Source organism: Pan troglodytes, chromosome 2 (assembly GCF_028858775.2).
Source record: "Pan troglodytes isolate AG18354 chromosome 2, NHGRI_mPanTro3-v2.0_pri, whole genome shotgun sequence".
NCBI classification, from domain to species: domain Eukaryota; kingdom Metazoa; phylum Chordata; class Mammalia; order Primates; family Hominidae; genus Pan; species Pan troglodytes.
The window spans coordinates 19,482,288-19,501,067 of NC_086015.1; the positions used below are offsets into that span (position 1 = coordinate 19,482,288).

Consider the following 18,780-nt stretch of genomic DNA (forward strand, 5'->3'; position numbering starts at 1 on the left):
TTTTTTAATTTTTATCACTTCTACCCACCCCCACCCAAAAATCCCCTGCGTTCCAATGGGTTCTTTCCAAGGATGTGCTATGGAATGAGATAGGATTACATTTGGGGAGCAGTAGCAGATGCTGTCAGCACTCTTTCAAGGTCTTTTTGACCTGCTCAGAGTGCCCATCGCCCAGAGGCTACCTTCCTTGCTGCTAACAGCTCATTTCTGCTACCTGTAACTGCGGTTTGCCCTTGAGCAATTGGAGCTGCCCAGTAATTTATGTAACTCTCCTTCCTGCAGCCAATAGTCCAGCTCCCTTACCTTTGGGCAGTTGACACTCTCAAGCTCCCCCTAGATATCAGACTGCTAAAGCTCGACTTCACCTGATACCACACCTTTGCCTGGCTTCTCCCATTCTCCCTACAGGCTCCTCCCGAGAGTGGTCCCATAATAATGTATTCACTTGCACAGGGTACATGTCACCTGTGTCTCTGCCTAAGCCAGGGCTATGGAAGAGCAAGCCCTGCAAGAGAGAGTGGGTGCAGGTGCTAAGGGCCTATCTTGACCTTGTGCCCATTAGCTAATTTCGCAATTAGCTAGAGATGTGAAGGGCTCAGCCCCTAAACCAGATATACCAAATCCTGGCATGTGTACTGGTTTCTACTGTTGCCTCCCACATCCATGGCAGACATCACTAATCAATCATGGTCCTTGTTAGGCCTGAGCATGGACACCACAGCAGAATATCCTTTGATCATTGCCATGGAGACCACCCCAGCACTTCAGACAGCCACTGTGCCTTGGCTATAGTTTTCATCTGTGCCCTAAAGAGTTGTAACTTTGTCTTGCAAAAGTCTGTTTAAGGATCTTGTGGACCATGAAACCATTTAATAAACCATTTAACAATAAATATAGTAATTTATATTTAGAGCCATGGACATCTTTCTTGGCCAAAGTTTTGCACGCTTGTCTATAACCAAGACCTAGAAATTCAGTGCCAGTATCCACTGACCTCAGCAAATATAATAGGCAGCTGATTTACTCCCTCCTGACACTAATGAGAGCCTTGATAACATGTGTTTGGTTCACTCAGAGTCACCGTGACCTTAAGTAACCTCCATTTATTTCAGCTGAGCCAAAAAGCAAAAGCCATTTGTTTCTGTCTGCTCTGGCACTTTATTCAAATTTAATCAAACAGAGAGTGACAGTCATTCTATGTCACTGGTTGGAGCTATGAAGGGTTTCTCTGATGGGTAGCAGAGTGAGATGGTCTGGGGTTGGGGCGGGAAGTGAGAGGGGTGGAATTTGGCCAGGCTTGGCAGCCTCCGGAAGAAGTCTGAATGCCTGGCAGTAGCAGGCTCCTGCTCCTGAACAAAGAAGTTGACAGAAAGGGCAAGGTTACTACTGTCACCATCGAGACAGCAGCACCATCACTGTCCACCTGGGTATCAGTGACCACTGAAGTGCATTGCTGTTCCCCCCTCCCTAGGAGTGCATGCACACACATGAAGCACAGACGCTCATGTGACACTCACAGAACAGCGCAGACCATACCTTCCTTCCTGGTCGGCCAAGCTCCCCCTATGGATAGAGAAGACAGGTAAGGAGAGGCTGCTTTGGAAGAGATGTTCTGGAAGCAGAAGGCTTAGCAGAGCTGATGACTGGGCATGGCCATGTGGCTCAGTTGCTTGGCTGCTGCTCACAGCCCCTCTGCCATGTCAGTAGGCCACGTCAAAATACACCAGTGGTATCCCATATGTGCTGCAGCAGCCCAGCCATCATGGAGCCCAGCCTCTCACCAAGGCAGAGTTAGCACATGTTTGGAAATCTCAACTAGGAAATTCTCAGTGGGACACCCAGAAAACAGGCTGGAATTACCAAAGAAAGAAGGGTTGAAGAAAGTAGTGGTCCATACCTTTTCTCCCTTTGGTCCTGTCTTGCCAGGAAGCCCCGGTGGACCCTAATCAATCAAGATAAAAAGTGAAGAAAGTATATATCAGTCTGAAGCTGGATGGGTGTGAGGCTCTTGGTGCACTGGGCTCCTACAGCAGCAACATCATTCTCTGGGCAGATGTAGGGCTCCAGGGACCCATGGAGGCTTTTCCTGTGCCCTCCAGCCCAGTCCCCTCCTCTGTTCTTCCTCCTCTTTAGCTTTCTCTGAGCTGGTTTTCCAGTGGCTCCATGGTTGCAATGCTTACATATCTACTCTGTGGTTTTAATTTTCTCCCTGTAACTCTTTGTTTGCCTAAAACATCCCAAGTGCTTGTTGAGAGCAACAAAAGAGTCTTGAATAAATCCCATTTGCTGAAAACAAGAGGCTTCATCACCTCTCATATCTTTTCAGTTACTCTTGCCAAACTTCCCCGGGGGCCTGACAAGAGACAAGTTAAGTTTTGCACATAGCAGCAGCTGCCACCTTGGAAATTCCCATGGTCAATTTGTGGGTACTAGGTGCCAAATAATTTTTGCCTTTCTTCAGCAGGAAAAAAGTCTTCTTTTTTAAGACACTAAGAATGTTGGCAAGTAAAGAGTGCATTTTTGTGCATTGGAGAGGAGCTGACTCTAGCTCAGGGACCCTACAACTCACTGCATCAAAGCTTTGCATATCCACAGCCAGAATGTGTCTGCAAAATGCTCAGTCAGCTGTTTTCCAAATTCTCCAAAACAGCAGAGAGGAAATTCATCAAAATTCCCCAGGCTCCCACTGCAACCCCAGGATCTGCAGGTGAACATGCATGGTGCAAAGCCTGTTTGAAATATGATTTCTTTTTTTAAATTATACTTTAAGTTCTAGGGTACATGTGCACAATGTGCAGGTTTGTTACATATGTATACATGTGCCATCTTGGTGTGCTGCACCCACTAACTTGTCATTCACATTAGGTATATCTCCTAATGCTATCCCTCCCCACTCCCCCCACCCCACGACAGGCCCTGGTATGTGATGTTCCCCACCCTGTGTCCAGGTGTTCTCATTGTTCAATTCCCATCTATGAGTGAGAACATGCGGTGTTTGGTTTTCTGTCCTTGCGATAGTTTGCTCAGAATGATGGTTTCCAGCTTCATCCATGTCCCTACAAAGGACATAAACTCATCCTTTTTCATGGCTGCATAGTATTCCATGGTGTATATATGCCACATTTTCTTAATCCAGTCTATCACTGATGGACATTTGGGTTGGTTCCAAGTCTTTGCTATTGTGAATAGTGCCCCAGTAAACATACATGGGCATGTGTCTTTATAGCAGCACAATTTACAATCCTTTGGGTATATACCCAGTAATGGGATGGCTGGGTCAAATGGTGTTTCTAGTTCTAGATCCTTGAGGAATCACCATACTGTCTTCCACAATGGTTGAACTAGTTTACAATCCCACCAACAGTGTAAAAGTGTTGCTATTTCTCCACATCCTCTCCAGCACCTGTTGTTTCCTGACTTTTTAATGATCGCCATTCTAACTGGTGTGAGATATCTCATTGTGGTTTTGATTTGCATTTCTGTGATGGCCAGTGATAATGAACATTTTTTCATGTGTCTCTTGGCTGCATAAATGTCTTCTTTTGAGAAGTGTCTGTTCATATACTTCACCCACTTTTTGATGGGGTTGTTTGATTTTTTCTTGTAAATTTGCTTAAGTTCTTTGTAGATTTTGGATATTAGCCCTTTGTCAGATGGGTAGATTGTAAAAATTTTCTCCCATTCTGTAGGTTGCCTGTTCACTCTGATGGTAGTTTCTTTTGCTGTGCAGAAGTTCTTTAGTTTAATTAGATCCTATTTGTCTATTTTGGCTTTTGCTGCCATTGCTTTTGGTGTTTTAGTCGTGAAGTCTTTGCCCATGCCTATGTCCTGAATGGTATTGCCTAGGTTTTCTTCTAGGGTTTTTACGGTTTTAGGTCTAACATTTAAGTATTTAATCCATCTTGAATTAATAAGGTATTAATCTTGTATAAGGTGTAAGGAAGGGATCCAGTTTCAGCTTTCTACATATGGCTAGCTAGTTTTCCCAGCACCATTTATTAAACAGGGAATCCTTTCCCCATTTCTTGCTTTTGTCAGGTTTGTCAAAGACCAGATGGTTGCAGATGTGTGGTATTATTTCTGAGGGCTCTGTTCTATTCCATTGGTCTATATCTCTGTTTTGGTGCCAGTACCATGCTGTCTTGGTTACTGTAGCCTTGTAGTATAGTTTGAAGTCAGGTAGTGTGATGCCTCCAGCTTTCTTCTTTTGGCTTAAGATTGTCTTGGCAATGTGGTCTCTTTTTTGGTTCCATATGAAGTTTAAAGTAGCTTTTTCCAATTCTGTGAAGAAAGTCATTGGTAGCTTGATGGGGATGGCATTGAATCTATAAATTACCTTGGGCAGTATGTCCATTTTCACAATATTGATTCTTCCTATCCATGAGCATGGAATGTTCTTCCATTTGTTTCTGTTCTCTTTCATTTCATTGAGCAGTGGTTTGCAGTTCTCCTTGAAGAGGTCCTTCACATCCCTTGTAAGTTGGATTCCTAGGTATTTTATTCTCTTTGAAGCAATTGTGAATGGGAGTTCACTCATGATTTGCCTCTCTGTTTGTCTGTTATTGGTGTATAGGAATGCTTGTGATTTTTGCACATTGATTTTGTATCCTGAGATTTGCTGAAGTTGCTTATCAGCTTAAGGAGATTTTGGGCTGAGATGATGGGGTTTTCTAAATATACAATCATGTCATCTGCAAACAGGGACAACTTGACTTCCTCTTTTCCTAATTGAATACCCTTTATTTCTTTCTCCTGCCTGATTGCCCTGGCCAGAACTTCCAACACTATGATAGGAGTGGTGAGAGAGGGCATACCTGTCTTGTGCCAGTTTTCAAAGGGAATGCTTCCAGGTTTTGCCCATTCAGTATGATATTGGCTATGGGTTTGTCATAAATAGCTCTTATTATTTTGAGATACGTCCCATCAATACCTAGTTTATTGAGAGTTTTTAGCATGAAGGGCTGTTGAATTTTGTCAAAGGCCTTTTCTGCATCTATTGAGATAATCATGTGGTTTTTGTCTTTGGTTCTGTTTATATGCTGGATTACATTTATTGATTTGCATATGTTGAACCAGCCTTGCATCCCAGGGATGAAGCCCACTTGATCATGGTGGATAAGCTTTTTGATGTGCTGCTGGATTCGGTTTGCCAGTATTTTATTGAGGATTTTTGCATCAATGTTCATCAGGGATATTGATTTAAAATTCTCTTTTTTTGTTGTGTCTCTGCCAGGCTTTGGTATCAGGATGATGCTGGCCTCATAAAATGAGTTAGGGAGGATTCCCTCTTTTTCTGTTGATTGGAATCGTTTCAGAAAGAATGGTACCAGCTCCTCCTTGTACCTCTGGTAGAATTTGGCTGTGAATCCGTCTGGTCCTGGACTTTTTTTGGTTGGTAGGCTATTAATTATTGCCTCAATTTCAGAGCCTGTTATTGGTCAATTCAGGGATTCAGCTTCTTCCTGGTTTAGTCTTGGGAGGGTGTATGTGTCCAGGAATTTATCCATTTCTTCTAGATTTTCTAGTTTATTTGTGTAGAGGTGTTTATAGTGTTTTCTTATGGTAGTTTGTATTTCTGTGGGATCAGTAGTTATATCCCCTTTATCATTTTTTATTGCGTCTATTTGATTCTTCTCTCTTTTCTTCTTTATTAGTCTTGCTAGCGGTCTATTAATTTTATTGATCTTTTCAAAAAACCAGCTCCTGGATTCATTGATTTTTTTGAAGGGTTTTTTTGTGTCTCTATCTCCATCAGTTCTGCTCTGATCTTAGTTATTTCTTGTCTTCTGCTAGCTTTTGAATGTGTTTGCTCTTGCTTCTCTAGTTCTTTTAATTGTGATGTTAGGGTGTCAATTTTAGATCTTTCCTGCTTTCTCTTGTGGGCATTCAGTGCTATAAATTTCCCCCTACACACTGCTTTAAATGTGTCCCAGCGATTCTGGTATGTTGTGTCTCTGTTCTCATGGGTTTCAAAGAACATTTTTATTTCTGCCTTCATTTCATTATGTACCCAGTAGTCATTCAGGAGCAGGTTGTTCAGTTTCTATGTAGTTGAGTGGTTTTGAGTGAGTTTCTTAATCCTGAGTTCTAGTTTGATTGCACTGTGGTCTGAGAGACAGTTTGTTATAATTTCTGTTCTTTTACACTTGCTGACGAGTGCTTTACTTCCAACTATGTGGTCAGTTTTGGAATAAGTGTGATGTGGTGGTGAGAAGAATGTATATTCTGTTGATTTGGGGTGGAGAGTTCTGTAGATGTCTATTAGGTCTGCTTGGTGCAGAGCTGAGTTCAAGTCCTGGATATCCTTGTTAACTTTCTGTCTCATTGATTTGTCTCATGTTGACAGTGGGGTGTTGAAGTCTCCCATTATTATTGGGTGGGAGTCTAAGTCTCTTTGTAGGTCTCTAAGGACCTGCTTTATGAATCTGGGTGCTCCTGTATTGGGTGCATATATATTTAGGATAGTTAGCACTTCTTATTGAATTCATCCCTTTACCATTATGTAATGACCTTCTTTGTCTCTTTTGATCTTTGTTGGTTTAAAGTCTGTTTTATCAGAGACTAGGATTGCAAGCCGTGCTTTTTTTGTTTTCCATTTGCTTGGTAGATTTTCCTCCATCCCTTTATCTTGAGCCTATGTGTGTCTCTGCACGTGAGATGGGTCTCCTGAATACAGCACACTGATGGGTCTTGACTCTATCCAATTTGCCAGTCTGTGTTTTTTAACTGGAGCATTTAGCCCATTTACATTTAAGGTTAATATTGTTATGTGTGAATTTGATCCTGTCATTATGATGTTAGCTTGTTATTTTGCTCATTACTTGATGCAGTTTCTTCATGGTGTTGATGGTCTTTACCGTTTGGTATGATTTTGTGGTGGCTGGTACCAGTTGTTCCTTTCCATGTTTAGTGCTTCCTTCAGGAGCTCTTGAAAGGCAGGCTCTTCTTGAGGAGTATCTTTGTGGCGTTCTCTGTATTTCCTCAATTTGAATGTTGGCCTGCCTTGCTAGGTTGGGGAAGTACTCCTGGATAATATCCTGAGAGTGTTTTCCAACTTGATTCCATTCTCCCCGTCACTTTCAGGTACACCAATCAAATGTAGATTTGGTCTTTTCACATAGTCCCATATTTCTTGGAGGCTTTGTTCATTTCTTCTTACTCTTTTTTCTCTAAACTTCTCTTCTCGCTTCATTTCATTCATTTGATCTTCAATCACTGATACCCTTTCTTCCACGTGATTGAATTGGCTACTGAAGCTTGTGCATGCGTTGTGCAGTTCTCGTGCTGTGGTTTTCAGCTCCAACAGGTCATTTAAGGTCTTCTCTACACTGTTTATTCTAGTTAGCCATTCATCTAATCTTTTTTCAAGGTTTTAGCTTCTTTAGCTCAGAGAAGTTTGTTGTTACCAATCGTCTGAAGCCTTCTTCTCTCAACTCATCAAAGTCATTCTCTGTCCAGCTTTGTTCCATTGCTGGTGAGGAGCTGCACTCCTTTGGAGGAGAAGAGGCACTCTGATTTTTAGAATGTTCAGCTTTTCTGCTCTGGTTTCTCCCCATCTTTGTGGTTTTATCTACCTTTGGTCTTTGATGATGGTGATGTACAGATGGGATTTTGGTGTAGATGTCCTTTCTGTTTGTTAGTTTTCCTTCTAACAGTCAGGACCCTCTGCTGCAGGTCTGTTGGAGTTTGCTGGAGGTCCACTCCAGACCCTGTTTGCCTGGATATCACCAGCGGAGGCTGCAGAACAGCAAATATTGCAGAACAGCAAATGTTGCTTCCTGAGCCTTCCTCTGGAAGCTTCATCTCAGAGGGGCACCCAGCTGTATGAGGTGTCAGTCGGCCCCTACTGGGAGGTGTCTCCCAGTTAGGCTACTTGGGGGTCAGGGTCCCACTTGAGGAGGCAGTCTGTCCATTCTCAGATCTCAAACTCTGTGCTGGGAGAACCACTACTCTCTTCAAAGCTCAGTTAGAAATGCAGAAATCACCCGTCTTCTGCATCACTCACACTGAGGGCTGTAGACTGGAGCTCTTCCTATTCGGCTGTCTTGGAACCTCCCTCCCTGAAATATGATTTCTACAAAACTTATCCAAATAACAACAGCTCCCCTCAGCCTGTGGTTCCCAAGTCTATCAGCACATTACAATTCTCTGGAGATGTTTGAAAAATCCCAAAGCCCAGGCCCCAACCCAGCCCAATTAAATAACAACCTCAGGCTGGGTGGGGTGGCTTATGCCTATAATCTCAGCACTTTGGGAGGCCAATGTGGGGGGACTGCTTGAGCCCAGGAGTTTGAGACCAACCTGGTCAATGTGTTGAGACCCTGTCTCTACAAAATATTAAGAAATTAGCCAGGCATGATGGTATGTGCACCTGTGGTCCCACCCTCCTGTGGGAGGCTGATGTAGGAGGCTCACTTAAGCCTGGGAAGTGAAGGCTGCAGTTAGCTGCGATCAAGCCACTGCACTCTAACCTAGGTGGCACAGTGAGACTCTCTTCCCAATAATAATAATGATAATAATAATAAATAGCAATCTCGGGGGAGGAGGAACAAGCATCAGTAATTTTTGAAGCTCCCCCAGGAAATCGTAATGTGTAGATAAGTTTGAGAACCACTATCTTTGGTTTATTCACCTTCTATTTTTGGATAGGGAAGAGGAGGGTTTTCATTCCAATCTCTTGATTCTTCCAAGCCTTAGTTCTTTCTGTTTCTTGAAGTGGACTAGAACTATTTCACAAGGTCATTGTGCTCTAGCTCAGTGCCTCTCCAACTTTAATGTGCAGATGACTCACTCCGTTCACTTGGTGGAGGGGTGGTATCTTGTTAGAATGCAGATTCTGATAGAATGAATTTGTCAGGGGGATGACATCCTGCATTTCTAACCAGCTCCCATATGATACCAATGTTGCTGGTTCACAGACCTCACTTTGAGTAGGGACAGCATCCACATTGTGTTCTAAGGACATGAAGGTGGCTACACAGGACCCTGCAGTTGGGCAACACAGCCTCCACGTGCTTCAAAGGGGATTGCACGAGGTTAGAGATGTGTGTGACCAGAGAGCCACTGTCCTGAGGTCAGCAGAAAATCCCCCTTTTCTTTTCTATATTCCATGGGTTCTAGCATGCCTGAGACCTGTTAGTGTAGACTGCTGAAGGTGGGAAGATAGAAATGCACCTCCGAGGATTCTCATCTTGCTTTTCTGCAGGCTTCCAAGCTTTTCTGTGGCAGCCTCTGGCCAACTCTGGGTTCAAAGTCCTGTTTTCTTTCTTGTATCCAACAAGTAATTACGGAGAACCTATACCAACCCCGTGCACTGTTGTAGACAGGGAATATAATAGTGAGTGAGATGGACAATGTCTCTGTTCCCACATACCACGGTTTGATACAGGTTTTCTTTAGAAGGCTACATTGTCAATATCTTAGGCCTTGTGGGCCACATTTGGTCTCTGTCACAACTACTCAACTCTGCCTTTGTCGTGAAAAAGCATCCACAGACAATAAAACTTTGACGTTTTATTGAAACTTTGCCGCAGGATTTGATCCACAGATATAGTTTGCCAACCCCTGCCATTGAGCTTACGTTTTACAGAGGGGAGACCAGGAACAGAAGAACAGATAAGAAAACTGTAACAGGATGAGAAAATCATGCAGAGAATTAAAGTAGGTCATTGTGGCAGAGAGTGATTGTAGTGGTCGTGTGGGCAGGAGACTACTTTAAGTGGTTGAGTGGGTGGTAGAAGAAGGCATTTCTAAGGAGGTGGCATAGAAACTGAGTCCTGAGTGGCCAACAGGAGCTGGCCATGATACAAACCAGAAAGAACATTCCAAACAGCAGGAACCACAAGTGCAAAGGCCCTGTGGCTAAAGCAAGCTTGGAGTGTTTGAGAACCCGAGAGATGGTCACTGTGGCTGAGTCAACGAGACAATGGAGGTGGTATGAGGTGATGTAGGAGATACAGGCCGGAGTCCCCTCTTGTGGGGCTTTGTAATCCAGGTGAGCCTTCAAGTGTCCGGAAGCCACAGGAGTGTTTACCCAGGTGGGTGATGTCATTTTTACGCCCCCTGCATGGGAAGGCACTTGGGGAACTAACTGCTCCTTACACCCTCTTTCTCCTCCCCATGGAAGGCTCAGGCCCAGCTGTCCCTCACCGATGGAGCACCCTCTTGGAGGCAGGCCAGAGGGGCCAGGACTCTGTGGGGTGGGGTCTCTGGAGGGTACTCTTGTTTGTCTAGAAATCCTTTCTGCAGCATTTTGACTGTTTCCCCTTTAGCTTTGGTGGGGAGGGGTGGGCTGCTTGGTAGCAATACCTGGGGGCCCAGTGAGGCAGGAAGCCATCTCCTCTGCACCTCCACTTTCCTGTGCTGAATGCAGGCACCTCTGGGTCCACAGGAGGGGTCAATGGTTACATAAGGGGCACTGTCATCAAGTGTTTGTCTGATTGTAACTGTAATAAAAACCATATCCATAGAGGTGGCATCCTCATTTGATTCCCCCAAAATTCAGTATTGTAGGGACAATTATTATCCCCATTGCATAGATGAGGAAATCAAGGATGGGAGGCCAGAATTTACCCAGCAAAGAGCCAGTGTTCTATCCAAGTGGCTTTGGACAGGAAGTAAGCGAGAGAAGGAAAAACAGCTTTGTATCACATGAGAAAGAGCAGACACTAAGAGGCTCTGTGCAGTGGGCTTTCCTGCTCTAAACAGAAGACAGCGAGAGGGGTCCGGTAGAGTGCACCAACCTGGGGGCCGGGAGGCCCAGGGGAGCCTAGCGAGCCTTGCATGCACGGGGACTGCGAGGTCTCCAGTTCCAGGATGAGATTCTTCATGTCTGGGGAGAGAAGCTTCAGTACAAAGCAACACAGAGTTAGAGGTCAGGCGTAGGGGACAGAGGAAGGGTCACCATCCTGGACACAGACCTGCTCCGGGTTCAGGTCTCTAAGCCTGGCAGTTCCCTGACACCCCAATGACTGCCCCAAGAAGATGACATCTTGGGCTACCAGTTTCTGTTCTCTCATCTGCTCTTGAGACGAACCTGGCTTGTATGGATTACAGATACCTCGTAGCCACTTTGGATAGAGTTTGGAAGCTCATTTCAGGGGCCTCTATCCAATGTCTAGGTTAGCACTGTCCAATGGAAACATAACTAACGTGAGGCACCAATAAGAGCAACACTGTAATTTTAAATTGTCTAGTAGTCACTTTTTTACCTTTCAAGAAGGTAAAAAGAAAAAAGTCAAATTAATTTTAATAATATACTTTCTTTAACCCAACAAAACTCAAATATTATCATTTTAACATATATTCAGTATTAGAAAGTTAACTAATGAGATAGTTTACATTCTTTTCTCATACTACTTCTTTCGAAATCCAGTATGTATTTTACACTTACAGCACACCTCAACTTGAACTAGCCACATTGCAAGTGCCAGATAGCTACATATGGCTAGTGGCTCCTGAATTGGACAGCTCAGGAGACAGAGCGTTGGGAAAGAGCTGAGAATCCCAAGTCCCCAGAATGCCCTGGCTGTTGTCTTCTAGGCCAGTTTCCCGAATCTTGCTCTTTTCCTCACCTGGTCCTTTCTTTCCAAATTCTGCTCCCTCTCACACCTCAGTGTGGCTACAGGAGAACTATTTCCTGAGTCACCTCATGGAAACGGTCTGTGTTAGACACAGGCTCAGAAGGGAATTTCATAAACACTTGGGGAGAAGAAAAACAGAAGGGGAAATTCCATGTTTGAGCAGCTGATGGGAACCCAGGAAGTTATATTATAAATTCACCTCATGGTTTTTGAGAAGATGAGAAACTTTGCCAAATCCAATTCCTGCTAAGAAGAATCTCCCTCCATCATTTATTTAAGATATTTGGAGAATGGACACACCCCAGGAACTGCAAAATGTCCATTCCGGGGCTCAACTTCTGGGTGACAGTGGAGGGTTGAGGCTCTCAGAAAAGATTCCGGAGGCAGCTCAGGTGGAGTGGGGCAGGCAGGTGGGGCTGTGTGGTGTGCACTGAGTAGCCTGCACTTTTTTTCCTCTCATAAATCCCAAAGTACTCACCGGACTTCGGCCACCTCTGAAGAATGGTGGTGGGAACAGTGGTGGTGGAGGGGGCGTCAGCAGGCAGCATGCTTTGTGGCCACCACGCTTCTTCTGATCCAGGCTGGGAAGGGCTGTTCAGAGAAAACTGCTGCTCGTTAGCATGTGGTCAGTGCTGGGCCTCTGTCACACCCACCGTGCCCAGGGAAGACCCATCCTGCCACCCCAGACTTCCAAATCTAATTTCTAGCCTGTTAGATGTGGATAGGCCTCCTGTTGGCTACTTGACATAGCAATTATTCCCTTGCCCTTGCCTTTGCTGGATTAAGATGGTTCATAAAGAAGCAGATGACTTGTCTGGACACTGACCATTATAAGGTTCAATTCTCCTTCCTCAGATACTGACTTGTCACTTTGTAGATGTAGCAGGAAATGCAAAGTTCAAACAGATTTCATCATATGCCCCCAGTAGTTGAGGAGAAGAAAGTGCTTGCTAATAACTTTAATATTGTACTCAGAAGGAAATTGTTTAGACAGGGAGGCAGCCAGGGCCAGTGGTAGCATTACTTACAGGACACCCAGACCCATGATTTAAAACACATACATTGACTCTAGACTTTACAAACACATTCACGTGTCACTCATTTTACTGGAGAGTTACGGTTTAATGTCTCAATATATGGGTAGCCTAATCTGCAGTATCAGGAAATAAAGGGAGGGCCCTGAACCTTTGTAGCTTTATTTTTACAAAAAGTCTCACCCATGTTCAATGTTAGTAAATTTTCAATGTTGAAGTATGCCTTACAAAAAGTACACAGATCAATAAGTTACAGTTCAACAGATCTCCATAAGGTGGACGTATCCTAGAAACCAGCACCCAGGTCAAGAAACAGCATTCCCCAGTGCCCAGAAGCTCCTTCAAGCTCCAATCTCTGCACCCCTTCCCATCCTGAATTCTAACACCAGAGATTCATTTTGACTAATTTTGCACTTTATGTAAATGGAATCATACAATATGAACTCTTGTCTTTGGCTTCTCTCTTTTAACATAGTGTCTATGGAAATCATCTAGGTTGCTGTTTATCATTGTTACTGCTGAATAGTGTCCCACTGAGTGACTATATCACAACCTACTCATCCATTCTGCTGAACATCGCTGATGTTCATTGGGTTGATACCACTACACATCCACCAGAATGGCTAAAGCAAAAAGGACAGAATATAAGAAATGTGGCAAGGATGTGGAACAACCACAACTATCACACATTAGCTGGCCAGAATGTAAATTGATCCAACCTCTTTGGAAAATTGCTTGTTATCTTCTATTAAAGCTGAACATAGACATATACTCTAGCCCAGCAATTTCACTCCTAGGTTTTTACCAATAGAAAAGTGGGTGCATTCAGAATCATGATTGCAAGTGATCTTTAAAGTTTCAGGTTCTGACTCCAAGCTTGAATCTCCTCCCCGGCATCTCTGAATGATGGGCATTGGCCAGGACCATATATATGTTCTCTGGTGTTTGCACTGAGAAAGCCCTGATTTGTGTCCCTACCTAATGAATCCAGTGGGGGTTATTGCAAATTTTTCAAGATAAACTTTTTAGTTAAGAGCCAGCTTGAATGGTTATAGTTTTATTTTTATACCAAAAAGTAAAAATTTCTCTTGAAATGGCCCTAAAAAAAAGAAGAAAAAAAAAGAAAAGTGGGTGTGTTTTCACCAAAATGCATGTATTAAAATGTTCATAGCAGCAATATCCATAATCACCCAAAGCTATGGTTTTTCAGTTCTCAGTTTTGGTGTCACGATGTACCTTCACTTCCACCCCTTCACGAAACCTCTGACCTCACAGAACATGCACGCCACATTGACCACCACATGCTCTCAACCTTGAACCCAGTTTTCTGTCTTATCTCCCAGGGGCCAGCATCTGCCAACCGTCTCCACCTTGTGCTCCAGGACCTGCCTCAGACACTAGACAAGTGCTAAGTGCTCCCCAGAAGTCGCCAGGTCGTGTGGTGTCCACAGGAATGGTAGCTCCGTGCACACACACTCGCTCGCACCCTTGATGATGGAGCATTCCACTGGCCTGTGCCAAAGACCCTCAGCCCTCTCAGGCCTAAAGCGACCTTTTACGGGAAATATTTTATAAAGACACCTTTATTATCCGGAAATGAAATTCACAAATAGTACAGCACGCTGACAGACAATTTAAAAAATCAATACAGTGCTCTTAATTCTACATAAAAGAGAAATACAAGAAAGTGATTTATGGGCCAGGCACGGTGGCTCATGCCTGTAATCCCAGCACTTTGGGAGGCCAAGGTGGGCAGATCACGAGGTCAAGAGATCGAGACCATCCTGGCCAACATGGTGAAACCCCATCTCTACTAAAAATACAAAAATTAGCTGGGCACGGTGGCATGCACCTGTAGTCCTAGCTACTCAGGAGGCTGAGGCAGAAGAATTGCTTGAACCTGGGAGATGGAGGTTGCAGTGAGCTGAGATTGTGCCACTGCACTCCAACCTGGCAACAGAGTGAGACTCCATCTCAAAAAAAAAAAAAAAGAAAGTGATTTATGATACAAAAGTAAACATTTTGATTATAAGTGGTCAGACATAACCATATTAGAATACATAATGCTGTGGTTTGATGCTCACACTTACATGAAATCACAGTGAATGCAACAGCTCAAATAAAGATTATGGTATTGGCAAGTCTCATGCTACAAGGAATGTGTCCACCATGTGATGTGATTTTCTGAAATAATAAACAACACTGGGTAAAATTCCCGACTAGATAAAGCACAACCACTACTCCGTAATTGTAGTCTTAGAAAACTCAATTTATATTATAACAGTGCTTTAAAAATGCTGCGTAAGGCCGGGCACGGGGGCTCATGCCTTTAATCCCAGCACTTTGGGAGGCCGAGGTGGGTGGGTCACGAGGTCAGGAGATCGAGACCATCCTGGCTAACATAGTGAAACCCCGTCTCTACTAAAAATACAAAAAAATTAGCTGGGTGTAGTGGTGGGCGCCTGTAGTCCCACCTACTTGGGAGGCTGAGGTGGGAGAATGGCGTGAACCTGGGAGGCGGAGCCTGCAGTGAGCCGAGATCGCGCCACTGCACTCCAGCCTGAGCAACAGAGTGAGACTCCGTCTCAAAAAAAAAAAAAATGCTGTGTAAAAGAGAATTCAGTTCTAGAATGAGATAATTATATATAAGTACGAATGTTCCTTGGGACATTTCAAAGTCATGTAGGATGTGGGACAATTCTATCCCACCCTTTGCAAGATAGCTCTCACTCCTGACCCGGCTCAACAAAGACAGTGATGCTACCCATCCCAGCCTTTGAAACAACCAAAAATACCTTGAAAATTTCCAAAATGGCCCCAGTGAAAACTGTTGGCCTATCCAATGCTTGGTGCTTAGCTTGGTCACAAAAAGTTCCATAGAACCCAGCACTCAACGCCAAAGCAGCATCCACTCCAGGTCATACAAGTTAACGAGGGACTGAAGGAATTCAGAAAAACAGGAACAACAGGTGGCCACCAGCTGGGATAAACCTAGCTGTCTTTTGGGAAAGATGGCATTCATGCTAATTCTGGAAAAGCAAGGAGAATTTAGACAGGAAGACTTCCAGACCATGAAAATATCTGGGGAAGTCATGGGTACTTGAGCTAGGCCTTGAAGGGCTAGCTGGGGAGGTGGCTGATGGAAGGAGGGGAGGCTCCCCAGGGAGCGGGAGGAATGGCAGGAGAAAGACCCATGTTCCATTCAGGGCTACTTGGATTGTGAGAAGCAGAGCTTCACTCACATGGGCTCTGGGGAAAAAGGAGATTTATTGTAAAGTTAACAACTGTCAGAAAGAGCTGGAGCCAATGAGTCAATGGGACATGACACCGTCCTGGTATTTCTCTCACCTTCCTCCATCCCCTGTCCCCCATCTCCCCTTTTATGCTTCTTTCTGTGCATCTGATCCATTCCATCCTCTTTGGCGTCTTCACGCCCATCTCTCCATGACGGCTGACCCAGTCTTGCCTCACCTCTTTTACCTCCCCCATCTGCTTTGTCTGGAACATCCCCTTGTGGGTCTTAGTTCAAATATCCACCACAGGGAATCTGTTTGCCCAGCCAGGTGACAGGTCATGGGGGCAGCTAAGCAGAGCCTGCCCTGGACCAGACTCAGACCCAGTCTTTAGCAGGATCTCAGGGTCTGTCACCAGCTCAACAGAGGCTGTGGGAGGAGTTTCTCCTGAGGAAGGCAAGGCAGACAGGCACTCCAAAATATGTCAAACAGGCTAGGCGTGGTGGCTCACGCCTGTAATCCCAACACTTTGGGAGGCTGAGGTGGGCAGATCACTTGAGGTCAGGAGTTCAAGACCAGCCTGACCAAATGGCGAAACCCCATCTCTACTAAAAATACAAAAATTTGCTGGCCGTGGTGGCACATGCTTGTAATCCCAGCTACTTGGGAGGCTGAGGCAGGAGAATCGCTTGAACTTGGGAGGCAGAGGTTGCAGTGAGCCGAGATTGTGCCATTGCACTGAAGAGGATGCTCTTATCTTAAAGGAATAGTGAGTGTTGGGGTCAGGATGCAGGGAAAGCTGGAAAGTTAATTTGGGGCTAGATCGTGCCGTTTTGGATACCCCACAAAAGGGTTTAGGCTTTAATTGGAAAGTCGTAGGAAACCACGGCAGGTGCAGGGTAAAGGAGTGACAGGATCAAAATGGTGCTGGAGAACACTGTGTGCAGGGAAGGTGCAGGTGTGGGGAGGACAGGCTTGGAGAATGGGAGCATGCAGCAGGGCACGGGACAGGAAGGGAGGGACTGATGCAGAGAAACGGGGCCAACATGTTGCAGGAGGGAAGAAGCAGGAAGAATCAAGGGTGGTTTTGAAGTTGCAGGGTACCCAGGGCAACAGTGGTCAGAGTTTGAGAAAGAAAAGTCACAGCAGGCACTAGTTTATGGGTGTTAGACATTTATTCATTTGAGCACACTCTTTGCCATGCACTGGGCCAGGCCTGTGGGAAGCAGAAAGTACCTAAATGGCATCTGTAGTTGGAAAGGCTTGCAGAGCTCAGAGGCCTTCTGCTTGTACCCCACTCCCTGCCCTCCCACAAGCAGCCTTCACCAGGTGCCGTCTCCACCAGGAAGCTTTCCTTGACTTCCCAGGCAAGATTGAGTGGCCCTGCTGTTTTTCTCTGGGTTTACCCCTATGTTAGGTTTCCTCCATGGGGAAAAACTATTTCCTTGTATCCCTCTGACCAAACTGTGCTTTCTGGGAGAGCAGGAGCCAGCTTTTATCCCCAGGGTCTAGCACTGTATCTGGCATACACTAGACACTCCACAAACGTTTGCTGAATTAATAATGACAAACAGCACATGCAAGCCACCATTTAAGTGATTCACACATAGAAATTCACCTAATCCTCACAGCAACCCTAAGAGCTAGGTACTACTCTTGTTATCATCATCTCCATTTTACAGATCCATTAACTGAGGCAAAGAGGTTAAGCAAATTGTCCGAAGTCATATAGCTAGTAAGTGACAGAGCCAGGGAGTCTGGTTCCGGAGCCCTTCCTCTTGAGCTCTACACCATGACTGCATGTGGTAGAAATGAAGGTCTGGAGCTACAAGTCCCATAACAACAACTTGGGGCTATAGCATCAGTGCCCTCCAAGCAAAGGCTTCAGGGAACCAAGCTGGGTTTACTGACTCACTGCAAAGAGGGAGAACACACACCAGAAGGAACCGTGGGGCATCTTAGTTAGAGGGTGCTGGGAAGGACTGATCCTAGGGTTGGGGATTTTGCTAAGTGATTGAGGGGAGACTGAGGAAATGAAGTCTGGCTTCACTCTGAATTGGATGCCATCAGGAAGAAAGGGCCATTCTATAATTGAGTACCTTAATTCATATCTAGAAGAGAGTGGAGCAAGACCAAAGCTGTGATTGGTTTTTTAAACAGCAGCAATCACTCATATTAGCAAGGATAGGAGAATGTTTAGTTACTTTTGTGGTTGGATGATAGTCCTGTTTTCGTCTGTGTTCAGTTGTGATTATCAAGTGATTCTTACTTTCTTCTCGATCCATCAAGGTCACAGGGTGACCCTGTCTGATGTTGGTGTTCTGTGACATCGCTTCTGTGTTGCAAAACACCATGCCGAGCTCTGAGAGTCAGGGCAGCTGTCACGGGCTACTTTTCTCAGTGGTAAAATAATATGGATACATTGTTCCCGAACTTGACATTAATGCCAATGTATTCCTCCTCAAGCTTCTCCAAGTTTCCTAGAGTGTTGAGTCGCTAGGAGTGGGCAGCTTCAGTTGTAGGGTGGAGGAGGCTGGCAGGCTCACACCAATCCCGGAACGTTTTTAAGGTCCCCTGGCTACAGTTTCTCCTTTGCTTCTCTTTTGCCTCAGCACACAGCTAAGAGCTGAGGCTGCAGTGTTCCAAAAGCACCTGGGAGGCTGGCAGGCCCACACTGCTAATATGCACTCATCACCATTATTTTTCCAGACCATATATGGCCTCCAGTGCCTTCCTTCACCCAGCACCCTGTGTGGCCTTCCACTGATGAAGGACCTTGTATCATTTAAAGCAATCACTTCTCTCCTTTCTTCCTGGAAATTGGAGACCTCTTCAGTGACCACAAATTATCAGCTGCATTTCTGGCTGAGGCTTCTGCATTGTTCGGCTCCCCCACCCCATCCCCCTCACCCTTTCCCCCTTGACCCACTT

General features: G+C 44.9%; 1 protein-coding gene across 12 annotated transcripts in view; it reads right to left on the reverse strand.

Moving 5' to 3' along the window:
• The window catches only part of COLQ (collagen like tail subunit of asymmetric acetylcholinesterase), a 100,226-nt gene that overhangs the window by 27,308 nt on the left and 54,138 nt on the right, over positions 1-18,780 (reverse strand). For 10 of the 12 annotated variants that reach the window (XR_678822.4, XR_010155126.1, XM_063805506.1 and 7 more), the window contains exons 2-5: positions 12,061-12,173; positions 10,743-10,844; positions 1,898-1,942; positions 1,537-1,563 (exon numbers count right to left, since the gene is read on the reverse strand). Coding sequence is in view for 10 of the 12 variants with exons in the window: in XM_001159864.6 (XP_001159864.1) it covers positions 1,537-1,563; positions 1,898-1,942; positions 10,743-10,844; positions 12,061-12,173 (287 nt within the window). In the remaining 2 variants the exon portion in view is untranslated. The remainder of the gene's footprint in view (positions 1-1,536; positions 1,564-1,897; positions 1,943-10,742; positions 10,845-12,060; positions 12,174-18,780) is intronic. The other 2 variants (XM_016940555.3, XM_063805503.1) reach the window with 1 other exon arrangement.